General features: G+C 39.3%; 1 protein-coding gene across 2 annotated transcripts in view; it reads left to right on the top strand.

The window, feature by feature from the left end:
• Window positions 1-8142, top strand: part of LOC128234186 (uncharacterized) — a 29888-nt gene extending 21746 nt beyond the window's left edge. Inside the window, exons 11-13 of one of the 2 annotated variants that reach the window (XM_052948250.1) lie at window positions 4370-4410; window positions 6281-6365; window positions 7270-8142. In XM_052948250.1, the coding sequence (XP_052804210.1) occupies window positions 4370-4410; window positions 6281-6365; window positions 7270-7972 (829 nt within the window). In that variant the 3' untranslated portion in view covers window positions 7973-8142. Of the gene's footprint in view, window positions 1-4369; window positions 4480-6280; window positions 6366-7269 lie in introns of both variants that reach the window. The other variant, XM_052948249.1, reaches the window with a different exon arrangement.
• Window positions 8143-12022: the final 3880 nt, after the last annotated feature.

Here is a 12022-nt window from a genome sequence, read left to right as displayed (position 1 = left end):
TTTTTTTCTTAAAAAAACTTGCAGTTGCAAACAAACAAGTCATAAGACGATAGTTATTAAACAGCTTGAGTGGTCTAACCTGACCAATACTTTGAGGCGTGGGTAGATGTGTGTGTTTCTGCGGCCTTACCATACCCACTTGTTGAGGCGTGGGAAACTATGTGCGTATGTGTGAACCTACCCTTCCCACATGTTGAGGCGTGGGTAGCTATGTGCGTATGTGTGAACCTACCCTTTCCACATGTTGAGGCGTGGGCAGCTATGTGCGTATGTGTGAACCTACCTTTCCCACATGTTGAGGCGTGGGTAGCTATGTGGGTTTGTGTGAACCTACCCTTCCAACATGTTCAGGCGTGGGTAGCTATGTGCGTTTGTGTGGCTTAACCCGAACCACATTTTAAGGCGTGAGTAGGTATGTGTTTTGAATGGCCCTACCTGACCCACATATTGAGGCGTATGTAGCTATGTGAGTTAGTGTAGCCTTATCCGACCCACATTCAGAGGCGTGGGTAGCTATGTGAGTTTGTGTGGCCTTATCCGACCCACATTTTGAGGCGTTGGTAGCTTTGTGCGTATGTGTGACCTTACCTGACCCACATTTGTGGCGTAGGTAGCTATGTGCGTTTGTGTGGCCTTATCCGACCCACATTTTGAAACGTAGGTAGCTATGTGAGTTTGTGTGGCCCAACCTAACCCACATTTTGAGGCGTAGGTAGGTATGTGAGTTTGTGTGGCCCTACCTGACCCATATCTTGAGGCGTGGGTAGCTATGTGCGTTTGTGCGGCCTTATCCGACCCATATCTTGAGGCGTTGGTAGCTATGTGCGTTGTGTGGCCTTATGCGACCCACATTTTGAGGCGTAGGTAGCTATGTGCGATTGTGTGGCCTTATCCGACTTACACTTTGAAACGTGGGTAGCTATTTGAGTTTGTGTGGCCCTATCTAATTCACATTTTGAGGCGTAAGTAGGTATGTGAGTTTGTGTGGCCTTATCCGACCCACATTTTGAGGCGTTGGTAGCTTTGTGCGTTTGTGTGACCTTACCTGACCCACATTTGTGGCGTAGGTAATTATGTGCGTTTGTGTGGCCTTATCCGACCTACATTTTGAAACATGGGTAGCTATGTGAGTTTGTGTGGCCCTACCTAACCCACATTTTAAGGCCTAGGTAGGTATGTGAGTTTGTGTGGCCCTACCTGACCCATATCTTGAGGCGTGGGTAGCTATATGCGTTTGTGTGGCCTTATTCGACCAACATTTTGAGGCGTAGGTAGCTATGTGCGTTGTGTGGCCTTATGTGACCCACATTTTGAGGCGTAGATAGCTATGTGAGTAGTGTGGCCTTATTCGACCCACATTTTTAGGCGTAGGTAGCTATGTGCGTTGTGTGGCCTTATCCGACCCACATTCTGAGGCACGGGTTGCTATGTGAGTTTGTGTGGCCTTATCCGACCCACATTTTGAGGCGTTGTTAGCTTTGTGCGTTTGTGTGACCTTACCTGACCCACATTTGTGGCGTAGGTAGCTATGTGCGTTTGTGTAGCCTTATTTGACCCACATTTTGAAAGTGGGTAGCTATGTGAGTTTGTGTGGCCCTACCTTACCCACATTTTGAGGCGTAGGTAGGTAGGTGAGTGTGTGTGGCCCTACCTGACCCATATCTTGAGGCGTGGGTAGCTATGTGCGTTTGTGTGGCCTTATCCGACCCAGATTTTGAGGCGTGGGTAGCTATTTGAGTTTGTGTGGTTTTATCCGACCCACCTTTTGAGGCGTTGGTGGATTTGTGCGTTTGTGTGACCTGACCTAACCCACATTTGTGGCGTAGGTAGCTATGTGCGATTGTGTGGCCTTATCCGACCCACAGTTTGAAACGTGGGTAGCTTTTTGAGTTTGTGTGGCCCTATCTAACCCACATTTTGAGGCGTAGGTAGGTATGTGAGTTTTTGTGGCCCTACCTGACCCATATCTTGAGGCGTAGGTAGCTATGTGCGATTGTGTGGCCTTATCCGACCCACATTTTGAAACGTGGGTAGCTTTTTGAGTTTGTGTGGCCCTATCTAACCCACATTTTGAGGCGTAGGTAGGTATGTGCGTTGTGTGGCCCTACCTGACCCATATCTTGAGGCGTGGGTAGCTTTGTGCGTTGTGTGGCCTTATCCGACCCGCATTTTGAGGCGTGGGTAGCTATGTGCGTTTGTGTGGCCTTATGCAACCCACATTTTGAGGCGTTGTTAGCCTTGTGCGTTTGTGTGACCTTACCTGGCCCACATTTGTGGCATAGGTAGCTATGTGCGTTTGTGTAGCCTCATTCGACCCACATTTTGAAAGTGGGTAGCTATGTGAGTTTGTGTGGCCTTACCCAATCCACATTTTGTGGCGTGGGTAGCTATGTGCGCTTGTGTGGCCTTACTCGGTCCACATTTTTAGGCGTGGGAGGGAATGTGAGTTTGTGTGGCCTTACTCGACCAATACTTTGAGGCGTGGGAGGGAATGTGAGTTTGTGTGGTCTTATCCGACCCACATTTTGAGACCTGGGAGGGAATGTGAGTTTGTGTGGCCTTATCCGACCCATATTTTGAGGCTTGGGCGGGAAGTTGTGTTTGTGTGGCCTTACCCGATCAATATTTTGAGGCGTGGGCGGGAATTTGTGTTTGTGTGGCCTTACCCGATCAATATTTTAAGGCGTGGGAGGGAAAGGTGAGTTTATGTGGCCTGACACGACCCATACTTTGAAGCGTGGGAGGGAAAGGTGAGTTTGTGTGGCCTTACCCGACCCATACTTTGAAGCCTGGGAGGGGATGCGTGTTTTGGTGTCTGTTGTTGTTTATTGACGAGAACAGATTATTTATACTGACAAATAATTACCATCCTAATGAAGGGGATATGTTTGTGAGTCGGTCGGGAAAGGCAAAACAAATTATTTATTACATCTGACCTAGGCACCTTTGTTTGCTACACGGCGTGTCGTACCCAGATGGTTATTGCTAGATAATATTTTTGCATGTGTGATTTTAACGTTGTTGACCGCAGGTCTACATACATAGAGTACCGCAAATTGAAGTCAGGTATAGTCAGATCTTCGTTTTGATATGACATGTTGAAATAATTATTGCGCCGAGATTACAAAATTGGACATATCAAAAGTCCACTTTATCTAAATACGTTCATAAGATTGCAGCGTCAACTTGAATTTGAAAGCAAGCTAAAGAATCTTAAATAAATATATATTTTTGTTAAACATTAAACATTGGGACATATTTTTCGCCAAACTATCAGTCAAAAAAAAGAATTTTTCCATTCGTAAAACAAGTCGTCGACGATCGGCAAACTATTGTTACCAAGTCAATTCACACAAGGAATAGTTTACTAACAAAATGACGTTCAAGTTGAGAATGGTACCTTTATTAGTTTATCGATCAGACCTTATAATCCTTAGTCCCTCATAATGATTAATCTATGGGAATCAACGTTATACAGTAAAAAAAGAGCCATTCCCCAGATGACTTATACAAAAACAAAATACTAGAATAGCGTTGAAATAATTGAATATACAAAAACAAGCCCAGTAGCAAACCCTGGTTAAAGGTGTACATGTAAAGGTCTAACTACATAACCTCACTAGACAGATGGCATATGCAGTTACATTCGGAGCTCCTCGGCCATTTTTTTCAAAAACAACCTCGGATGTATATGGACGGTTTACATACTTAAAAAGTGGTACATTTAAGTCCGCTGCAAATAGATCGCGTAGTAATCTTATTTAGTAGTTAAAATTTATGACTTAACTCTTGGGAATCGTAATTATGTTTGCAATAATACACTTCACTGTCAATCAATTTAAACTGAGAGCAATGAATACAACTCTTAAACACTACATTTAATTAATGCTTTTATTCAAAAAAATACGGACTACTTCAACAGATGTACCTGCATACATCCGAGGTTGTTTTTGAAAAAATGGCCGAGGAGTTCCGAATGATGCAGTTACGGTTAGTTTAAACTTATTTAATTTTACAACGATTGTTAAACAAGCTATTAAATGCAACTTATATTAATCACTCTCGTTGCACGATTTTTTGCGAGAGTGTGGTCTTGTGTTGTTGGGGAAGCCGGAGTACCCGGAGGAAACCCACTTGACCGACTTGGTGACTACAAACCAAACTCACAGTTACGATTGAAAGTAGCTATCTTTGTTTTTATATTTTGCATATGCACACTTTAAGCGTGTAAAATATAACACATCGCCGGAACGGACTACAGAAAAAGTGACATAATTTAGTTGAACCAGCAAATGATTCCTGTCTAATATGCTATCGTTAGCTAACCTCAAATTGCAGTAAGGTTACTTCATCACTATCAATGTTATAGGTCGACGGAAGCGCAGAGCCCGGCCAAGGACACCAAACCAGGTACTACTGCTCCCCATTTAACAACGACCCCAGATAAGGCCAGGCAAAGGGAGTACAACTATAACGAGGGTAATGTGGGGCCTCGACCCCTTTCCACGGAATGCCCTGTCTACAGACCGTTACACCTTTGTGCACATGCGACTACTGTTTTTTGTTTGGTTTGGTTTATCCTGCTTTGGTTTGGTAACAATTTTCCCCTTGCCAGTTATGCCATACAATTTAAACAATTATTTTAAAATCATTCTTTCTCTTCACTGAATCTAGTATAAAATGTATTTTCAAAACGGTTTCATTATGTGAGTATAACCTTTCCTTTTCTTTTATTTCTTTATTTTCATTCCTAATCACCCACAAGAATTAATCTTACGTAGTTTGTTTTCCCCAATGCTATGCAGCTGGATATATAGTTTAAGTGCGGTTATTGTCTGTCTACTTGTCTGCCATACGTGTGTGTCCGATCTGTATTTAAAAAAAACACCTGAAGGATGTTAATGAAACTCTGGTAAAATGATCACCACCAAGCGACGAAGCGCTCCGGATAAAATTTAGAGTCAGAGTTCAAGGTCAAAAGTATAGAGCTGCATATGTTGTGGTTTTTTACATCCTACACCCACTTCTATGTACATTGGGTCAAATATTCACTACTTCAAGATTGAGTGCAGAACCCATATTGTAGGGGTGCTCTGTCTTAAGGTTATAAGTTTATGGTCAAAGGTTGGAGCCATGAATTTTGCGTCCGCTTCGAATCTTTCAAACTCCTGCAAACTCGAGTCAAATGTTCACCATGTCGAAACGACGTGCAGAACGCAGGAGTACCAGCTCAAGGTCAATGTCACAATTTAAGTTCAGAAGGCTTGAGCTATATATATCTTGACCGCTCTGTATCTCTTTTACCCCTTAAAGAGTGTTCATTCAACTCATGTCTAATTTTCACTACATCTGGCCGACCTGCAGAACATATATCAAAGTCGTGCAAACTCAATGCCATGGTCACAGTTCAAAGTATATGGTTCATGGCATAATTTCATGTCAGCTCCATTCATCTCCTAAAATCGTTTAAGGGTGTTCCTGAAACGTAGGTACAATGTCAACAACATTAATTTTATACGACATGCCGAACCAACACGCCAGCTCAATGTAAATTTTTAAGGTCAAAGGTGAAAGCCATAGATTTCAAGTCGGTTCCATATCTCTTAAAGCCTTAAAAGGTTATCATGAAACTCGGGTAGAATGCACATGTCATCGACACAACATCCACCATCAACTCCATATCTTCCAAAGGTCGTATAATAGAAGAAGACAAACAACAACCGTCTAGTTTTAGTTATGTTTAACGTTTGCTTTTTGCTTATTTGTCTGACCGCCTCTGATCCTTTTTGTTTGGTTCAAACGAAGTTAACAACGATTGTAAAACCAGCTCTCTAAACATAATTCTAGCTTGTATGCACGATGTAAGGCAAGAACGTGTTCTAATACTGTTGGAAACCCCCGGATGACACTTGTCTGAACAACTCACATGCATCCTAAACGGATATCGAACCGGGTCGTTCTCATGAGTGCGCCAAGCAGACGATGTTAATCTTAGATCACAGAAGATGGTCGAGGATAAAAAAACCCGATCGTTCTTACGGTTTTAAACGTTTCTAACTAGATATCCTTTCGCGAATAAGGTTTTCTAACATATGCGCAAATCGTAAAGTTTAATGGAAAACAACTGCTTATCTAGTTCAACTTTCTTTTATGTTATCCAATTTGCTTGTTTTTGTAAATATCCATATCATTAAAAGTAAATTTATATATGCATCATGTAGCCTGTATAATGCTGCAAAGTCTTACCATTTGTGCTTATGGCATATATATCGTATTTCAGAGCTGTTACACCTGTCGCTGATCATTTGCTCAGCTGTTGTCGTCGCTGTAATTATCATCACAATCATCATCTGCTGGATCAAACGGTAAGACTTAAATAGAAACGATCGCTTAAAGGCCTAGGTAAAGCCATCTTTTACTCTCCCCCATAAGCTTTTTAATACAATATATAAATAGAAAAATAAATATAAACTCCTGTTTTTGCACTGGTTGTGTAAAGGCCACTGCTATGGTTACCCGTGTCGGAAAAGATTAATATCCCCGAGGAGATTCTCTCTCCTTCGACACAGCCAAAATTGGCCTTTAGCCAATACAAAATACACAGGAAATATGACACCCTGCGGTGACACCAGGGTATTAAACAAGATGTGCATAGCTGAGGATTAACATACCAGACATTCCATAATCCCGGCCTCTAAATGCCTAGTTTAAGGAGTGTTTGGCATGACAATACCCTGCCGTGCATCTCCTGCTAATTGCACTGATGTCACAGTAGGGGCCAATTTCCTGTTTATTTGTTTATTGGCTCAGGGTCATTTAGGGTCCATTTTTATAATAAAACCCGCAAAACTGCACAGCAGGATATTCAGATCGGAGATCTGATAAGACAATTAGGCAATAAGATTAAGATCAATACACAGAGGTTGTGTACAATATTCAGTTTGTTTTTTTGGGGGGTGGGGGTCTTGAATAGATATGAACTTTCAACGAATATCTCGTCGTTGTTCATATCTAGGTGTCACTAAATACTTGTAAATAAGTACTTACTAGACAAAGCATTGTCGTCTTTTCATATATTATCATCGAGTTCCAAATTGAATCGTGTTACATCTTCGAGGTAATGTAAATTACTGACTATTATTAATCGGTATCGCTGTTTACACAGTAGTTAACACAATAAACTAACAAATCAACCAACCCAGTTAGATCGGCATCTTTGCAGGAGGCTTTGACACAAATGTTACACTTGATAACTCGTATTGTTTTCAGACTTCGCGGAAAAAGCTCTGGTATTTGCTGCTTAAAATCAGACACAGGTGACGATCCGCGCACGCGCACTCTAACCGGAAATGAATATAGCGCTACTTTTCATGCCGGAAGTACGGGCCAGGATGATCACATGTACGATGTTATTCAAGAAAAGGAAAACGTTTACCTTGAACTTGACCCTTTGATTGAGAACAAGGATAATAGCACATGTGTTGCTTCCGAAGGATCAGGCGAAAATGGTTTGGGTTCTGGGTGTGGCCAAAATGACAGTGGTTTACTTAAAGAACCGGTAACAATGCAACGAAGTTATTCGCACCCCAATGATATGGTAAAGATTGGTAACACTAACGAAATTAGTAAGATCGATACGTATACCTATCCATATGATATTGTTTATAGACCTGAGGATGTTAAAAGTGCAAATAGTAGTGAACAAGTTAACATAGCTGGAAAATATGACAAGAAAAAGGTCGTAGACTCGGTATCGTCTGTGGGAAATGCTGAGGAAAATGCAGACAATAATATTTATACACAACACTTACAAAAGCCAGATGACGGGACTACAGCTACTATAGCTGTGCCTGCAAACAATCTTAGTGAATCAGCGGAGGCTGTTGTGCTTAGAAAGGAGAGGAGATCTGAACCAGTTAAAACAGTTGAAGTAGATTGCCGTGAAACACCGCTGAGAAATTCAGCCTCATAACGTTTTTTCCAACAATGATTATATTTATGTACGAATATTAGACGAATATATTATTCTTGTTTAAAACAATGTTGATACATGTCGTAAAACTATTTCTATCGTCGTGCTTTCATAAAATGATATTGTATTGTTGCATATGTGAGGTAATTTGATTAAAATTTCTATGCAGACCTATATGTTGTGAAAATATAAGCTCATACAAAGTACATGAACAAAGGCGTTCATAATTTCACTATATCATTCAATATTATCTTTCATTCATATTCATTCATAGAAAAATAATGTTTATCCGCTAGAAGAAAAGAAATATCGTTAAGCCCGTCATACCTATATAAGCAGGGGTGGATCCAGGATATGATGTTAGAGGGGGTGTAACCTAGGGGAATTGCACCCCTCCCTCAGAACCAACTTAAATTCGGTTTAAAGAGTTGACAGGGGTGTTTGGAGGTACCCCCTAAGACAATTTTAACAATTTCTAGTCCGAAATTGTGCATTCTGGGCGTATTTCTTTACTCTTTTTCTCCTTGAAATAAAAAGTAAACACTTGGGCGATTTTAGGGGATAGGATGGGGGGTCAGGTTTATAAAATGCCAGTTCATATTTCATATTTCAAACACCCCTGTCAACTCTTTGAACCGAATTTAAGTTGGTTCTGAGGGAAGGTAGAACTTAATGATCATTACTTCAACTGTGCGAAAAGGTAAACAGTCATTGTCATTATGAGTCAACATAAACCGAGTAAGGAATAACACCAATTTTCCATGTTGGTTTTCATCGCAAACTTGTCCCCATTTCCTCCCAAGCACAATGCGTACGCACTTTGAAAACAGTTCTTTCACCCCCTCTGGCAAATTCATCTTTTCAGTGACGACTACACGTAAAACTATCACTTAGAAGAAGTATTTGTTACGGTGGACTTGTTAATACAGTTGATAGTTTCTTTGTGAATGCCATGGCCAATTCGATAATGCCTATCTCCAAAAGCAGACGAAGTTCCGCTCAGTTTCCAGTTAAGCTTTAAAGCTGCACTCTCACAGATTGAACGTTTTGACATCTTTTTTTTGTCTTGAAACGAGCCAATTTTTGCTAAAATCCATGGAAACTAGTTATACAAGACTGCTTACAAAGAGTACAAACACTGATGTTTTATGCATTTTTCTTAAACTGTTAGTAACGGTTTAAGCCATAAAACATTATTTTTCGAACGGAAATATGAATATCTGCGATCTGATTTTTTGTCAGCAATCTGATATCACTGTTTTGCAGATATTTACGCAAAAATTTGATCTTTCCCAGACAAAAAATAAAAAAAGTTGTAAAAACGGCCGTGATGGAAATAACACATAGTTTAAATATGGATGTGCATAGAAAATTTGAAAAAATGACCATGTAAGTAAAAAGGTTAGAAAAAGGTTGGTAAAGGAGCGAATGTGACCCCATAAAACTAGGTATAGGCAAACACTATATAATAATACGAGCCAAATGTGACCAATTTTGAGGCTCTACCTCGGCCGTGATAGAAATAACACATAGTTGAAATATGCATGTGCATTGAAAATTTGTAAAAAAGTTGTATCTGTGAGAGTGCAGCTTTAAGGTGATGTTTTAAATGCTGGCTGTCTTGAACAAACGTTTCATCTCTGCTGCAAAATATTATTAAAGCAGCAAATTCAAATCCAAAATATTATAAAAGCAGCAAATTAAAATCCATCTTCACCATCTTTCAATCGTTTCATGGATGTTTACCTTGGCTTTGTCGGACTTTTTTATACGTTTACTTCGAACAAAACACACTATTGTACAGACAATAATGATGGTTAAAGTTAAAGTTGTAGTAGAAAAATTCAGTATGCCTCGTATACGTACTGGTTTGTCACAAACGTTATGCAAACTCTGTTGTAAGGATTCATAAATTTGTGTATACGTTTTCTTGGCTGTTTACACTCAATGCCACTATTTACGTGATCTGTAGTGTCGATAAAATAGGAAATCATGTGTATACGAAATGTTTTATTCCTCATTTCGATAGTCGAAACTCGTTGGCTCGATATCGCTTGGCTCGATTTCCTCCTTGCCTCGAACTTAATGTAAAAAACCGATTTGTTTTTTACTCTGTGTAATCATTACTACTTGGTTCGATATTTGCGAGGCTCGAAGGTTTTTGGCCGATCCCTGGGATATCGGGCCAACGAGTTTCGACTGTATTTCTTTAAGTTGATTAAACATAGATAACATTTCAGTATTGATGTTTACATATGTGTTTCTTGTAATTCGAGTTATTTTAACTGGTTTGGGTGGTGTAAAATTGGAAGGCTTTTTTTCAATTTCCGGTTAAATAAGTCCTTCTTAGGTCTATGTTATTAAAAACAATAGTCAGGAAGAGTACGGAAGATATTATATCCAATGGTGAACTTTTTTATCTTGTAAATGTCGCTTACATTACTTGCAAATTCTCTAGATGTGTGTTGTGCCATGTAGTGTAAATCATTGTTAGAAGTAACACCGCTCCCGAAAGTCTTTGGATTAAGAAAGATATCTCAATCAGCTTGATTTTCAATTTCACAGGCAATTCGCTAATTCGAGATCAAGTCACTTGATGTTGTTGTAGTGAAAATATAAGTTTCTAATCGAAAAGAAATTAAAGTCTTACAAGTTATGTTTTTCATACCTATAGTAGCCACATATCGTGTGATGAACTGTGCGAGCATGTTTCGGGTCCTTGATGAAATTCTTAACAATAATAAAGAACCTACAGTTGATCTCATAGTCTAGGGCTGTATATCCCTTGCGAATGAATTAAACGTTTACTTCTGTAGTTTCTGACATGTAATGGATGAGTGTTTCTGTAGTGTGCGAACACAAACTGTTTAAAGACGCACTCTTATTCCCAAATAACATTTACCACAATTAATAACATTGTTTTAATATTTAATAACAGATGAATAAATGTCGAAAACAATTCATCTTATGAAGGATATCAGTTAAATGATTTTTAGTGTTTGCAGTCAATATTTTGTTTATTGTCAGGTACCATCAACAACAGTTTTACATAGCATTTGTATATGTTTCACGCCGTGTCCCTCTTTTAACTGCTGATCACTAGTCAGCTGTGTTTTCTTCGTTTGTGTGTGTCCGTGCAAACCTGGGTCTATCTACAAATCGGAAAATATAATTTCGTGATGCACAACACCAGATTGTTTTAAATTGCCTTTAAAGGTGCCTTAAATAATTGTGTGAAGTTAAGAACTCAATCTTTTTTTCCAATCACAAGCCGTCTAGATCTGGTTTACATTCGGTCTCATAAGATAAATAAAACACTTTGGAAGCATAACTTAAACAGAGCTGTCCTATAAAATTACACTTATCCGAACGTTGATGTTCAGGAAATAGTATTAAAGAAATATTTTTGAGGAACTATACGTTTTTGGTGATATAAACTGTCTTAAAGCACGTCCACCTTAAACCTAAATATTTTAACAGTGTATATCATACGGGACTAATATAATTAACGTTTCATATGTATCTTCGCCGCATTGACCAGAGCAAAAACATAACTAGAATTTCGGATATATGTGCACTTATTATTTCTGATCAATTATCAAGGGTCATTTTGACCTATTTCTTTCCAAAATATATGATAAAAATTTGAACTGAAATAAAGTGATTTACAGCCGATAGACTAAACATATGAGTAAGCGACAAAAAGGTAGCAAATGGCTTGCAACTGAAACAAAACTGTATTTAGTTTTGCTGTATGCCATAAATTAACTATACGGATACATACATGTATTCCATATCACGATTTCGTTATTTGACCATTTTTTATCGCTTGTCACACGTGTCAAACATCGGTTATTCTTCAGTCTATCGTCACATCCATAAGTCAGCAGGCATCGGGTTCCAACAGTTCAAATTATAAAATATTCAGGAATGCGTGTCATTTCTTGTCCAATTTATTCCAGAACAAAAAAATGTCGAAAAGATGGTGTAGTCATTTTTTTCTGGGATTTTTTTGCAAGCATGGTGGAATCCTTTGACGGTTTTCTTGAA

This window comes from Mya arenaria, chromosome 5 (genome assembly GCF_026914265.1).
Source record: "Mya arenaria isolate MELC-2E11 chromosome 5, ASM2691426v1".
In the NCBI taxonomy this organism is placed as follows: domain Eukaryota; kingdom Metazoa; phylum Mollusca; class Bivalvia; order Myida; family Myidae; genus Mya; species Mya arenaria.
The sequence above is the reverse complement of the archived record's forward strand: the minus strand, read 5'-3'. Positions and strand labels throughout refer to the sequence as shown.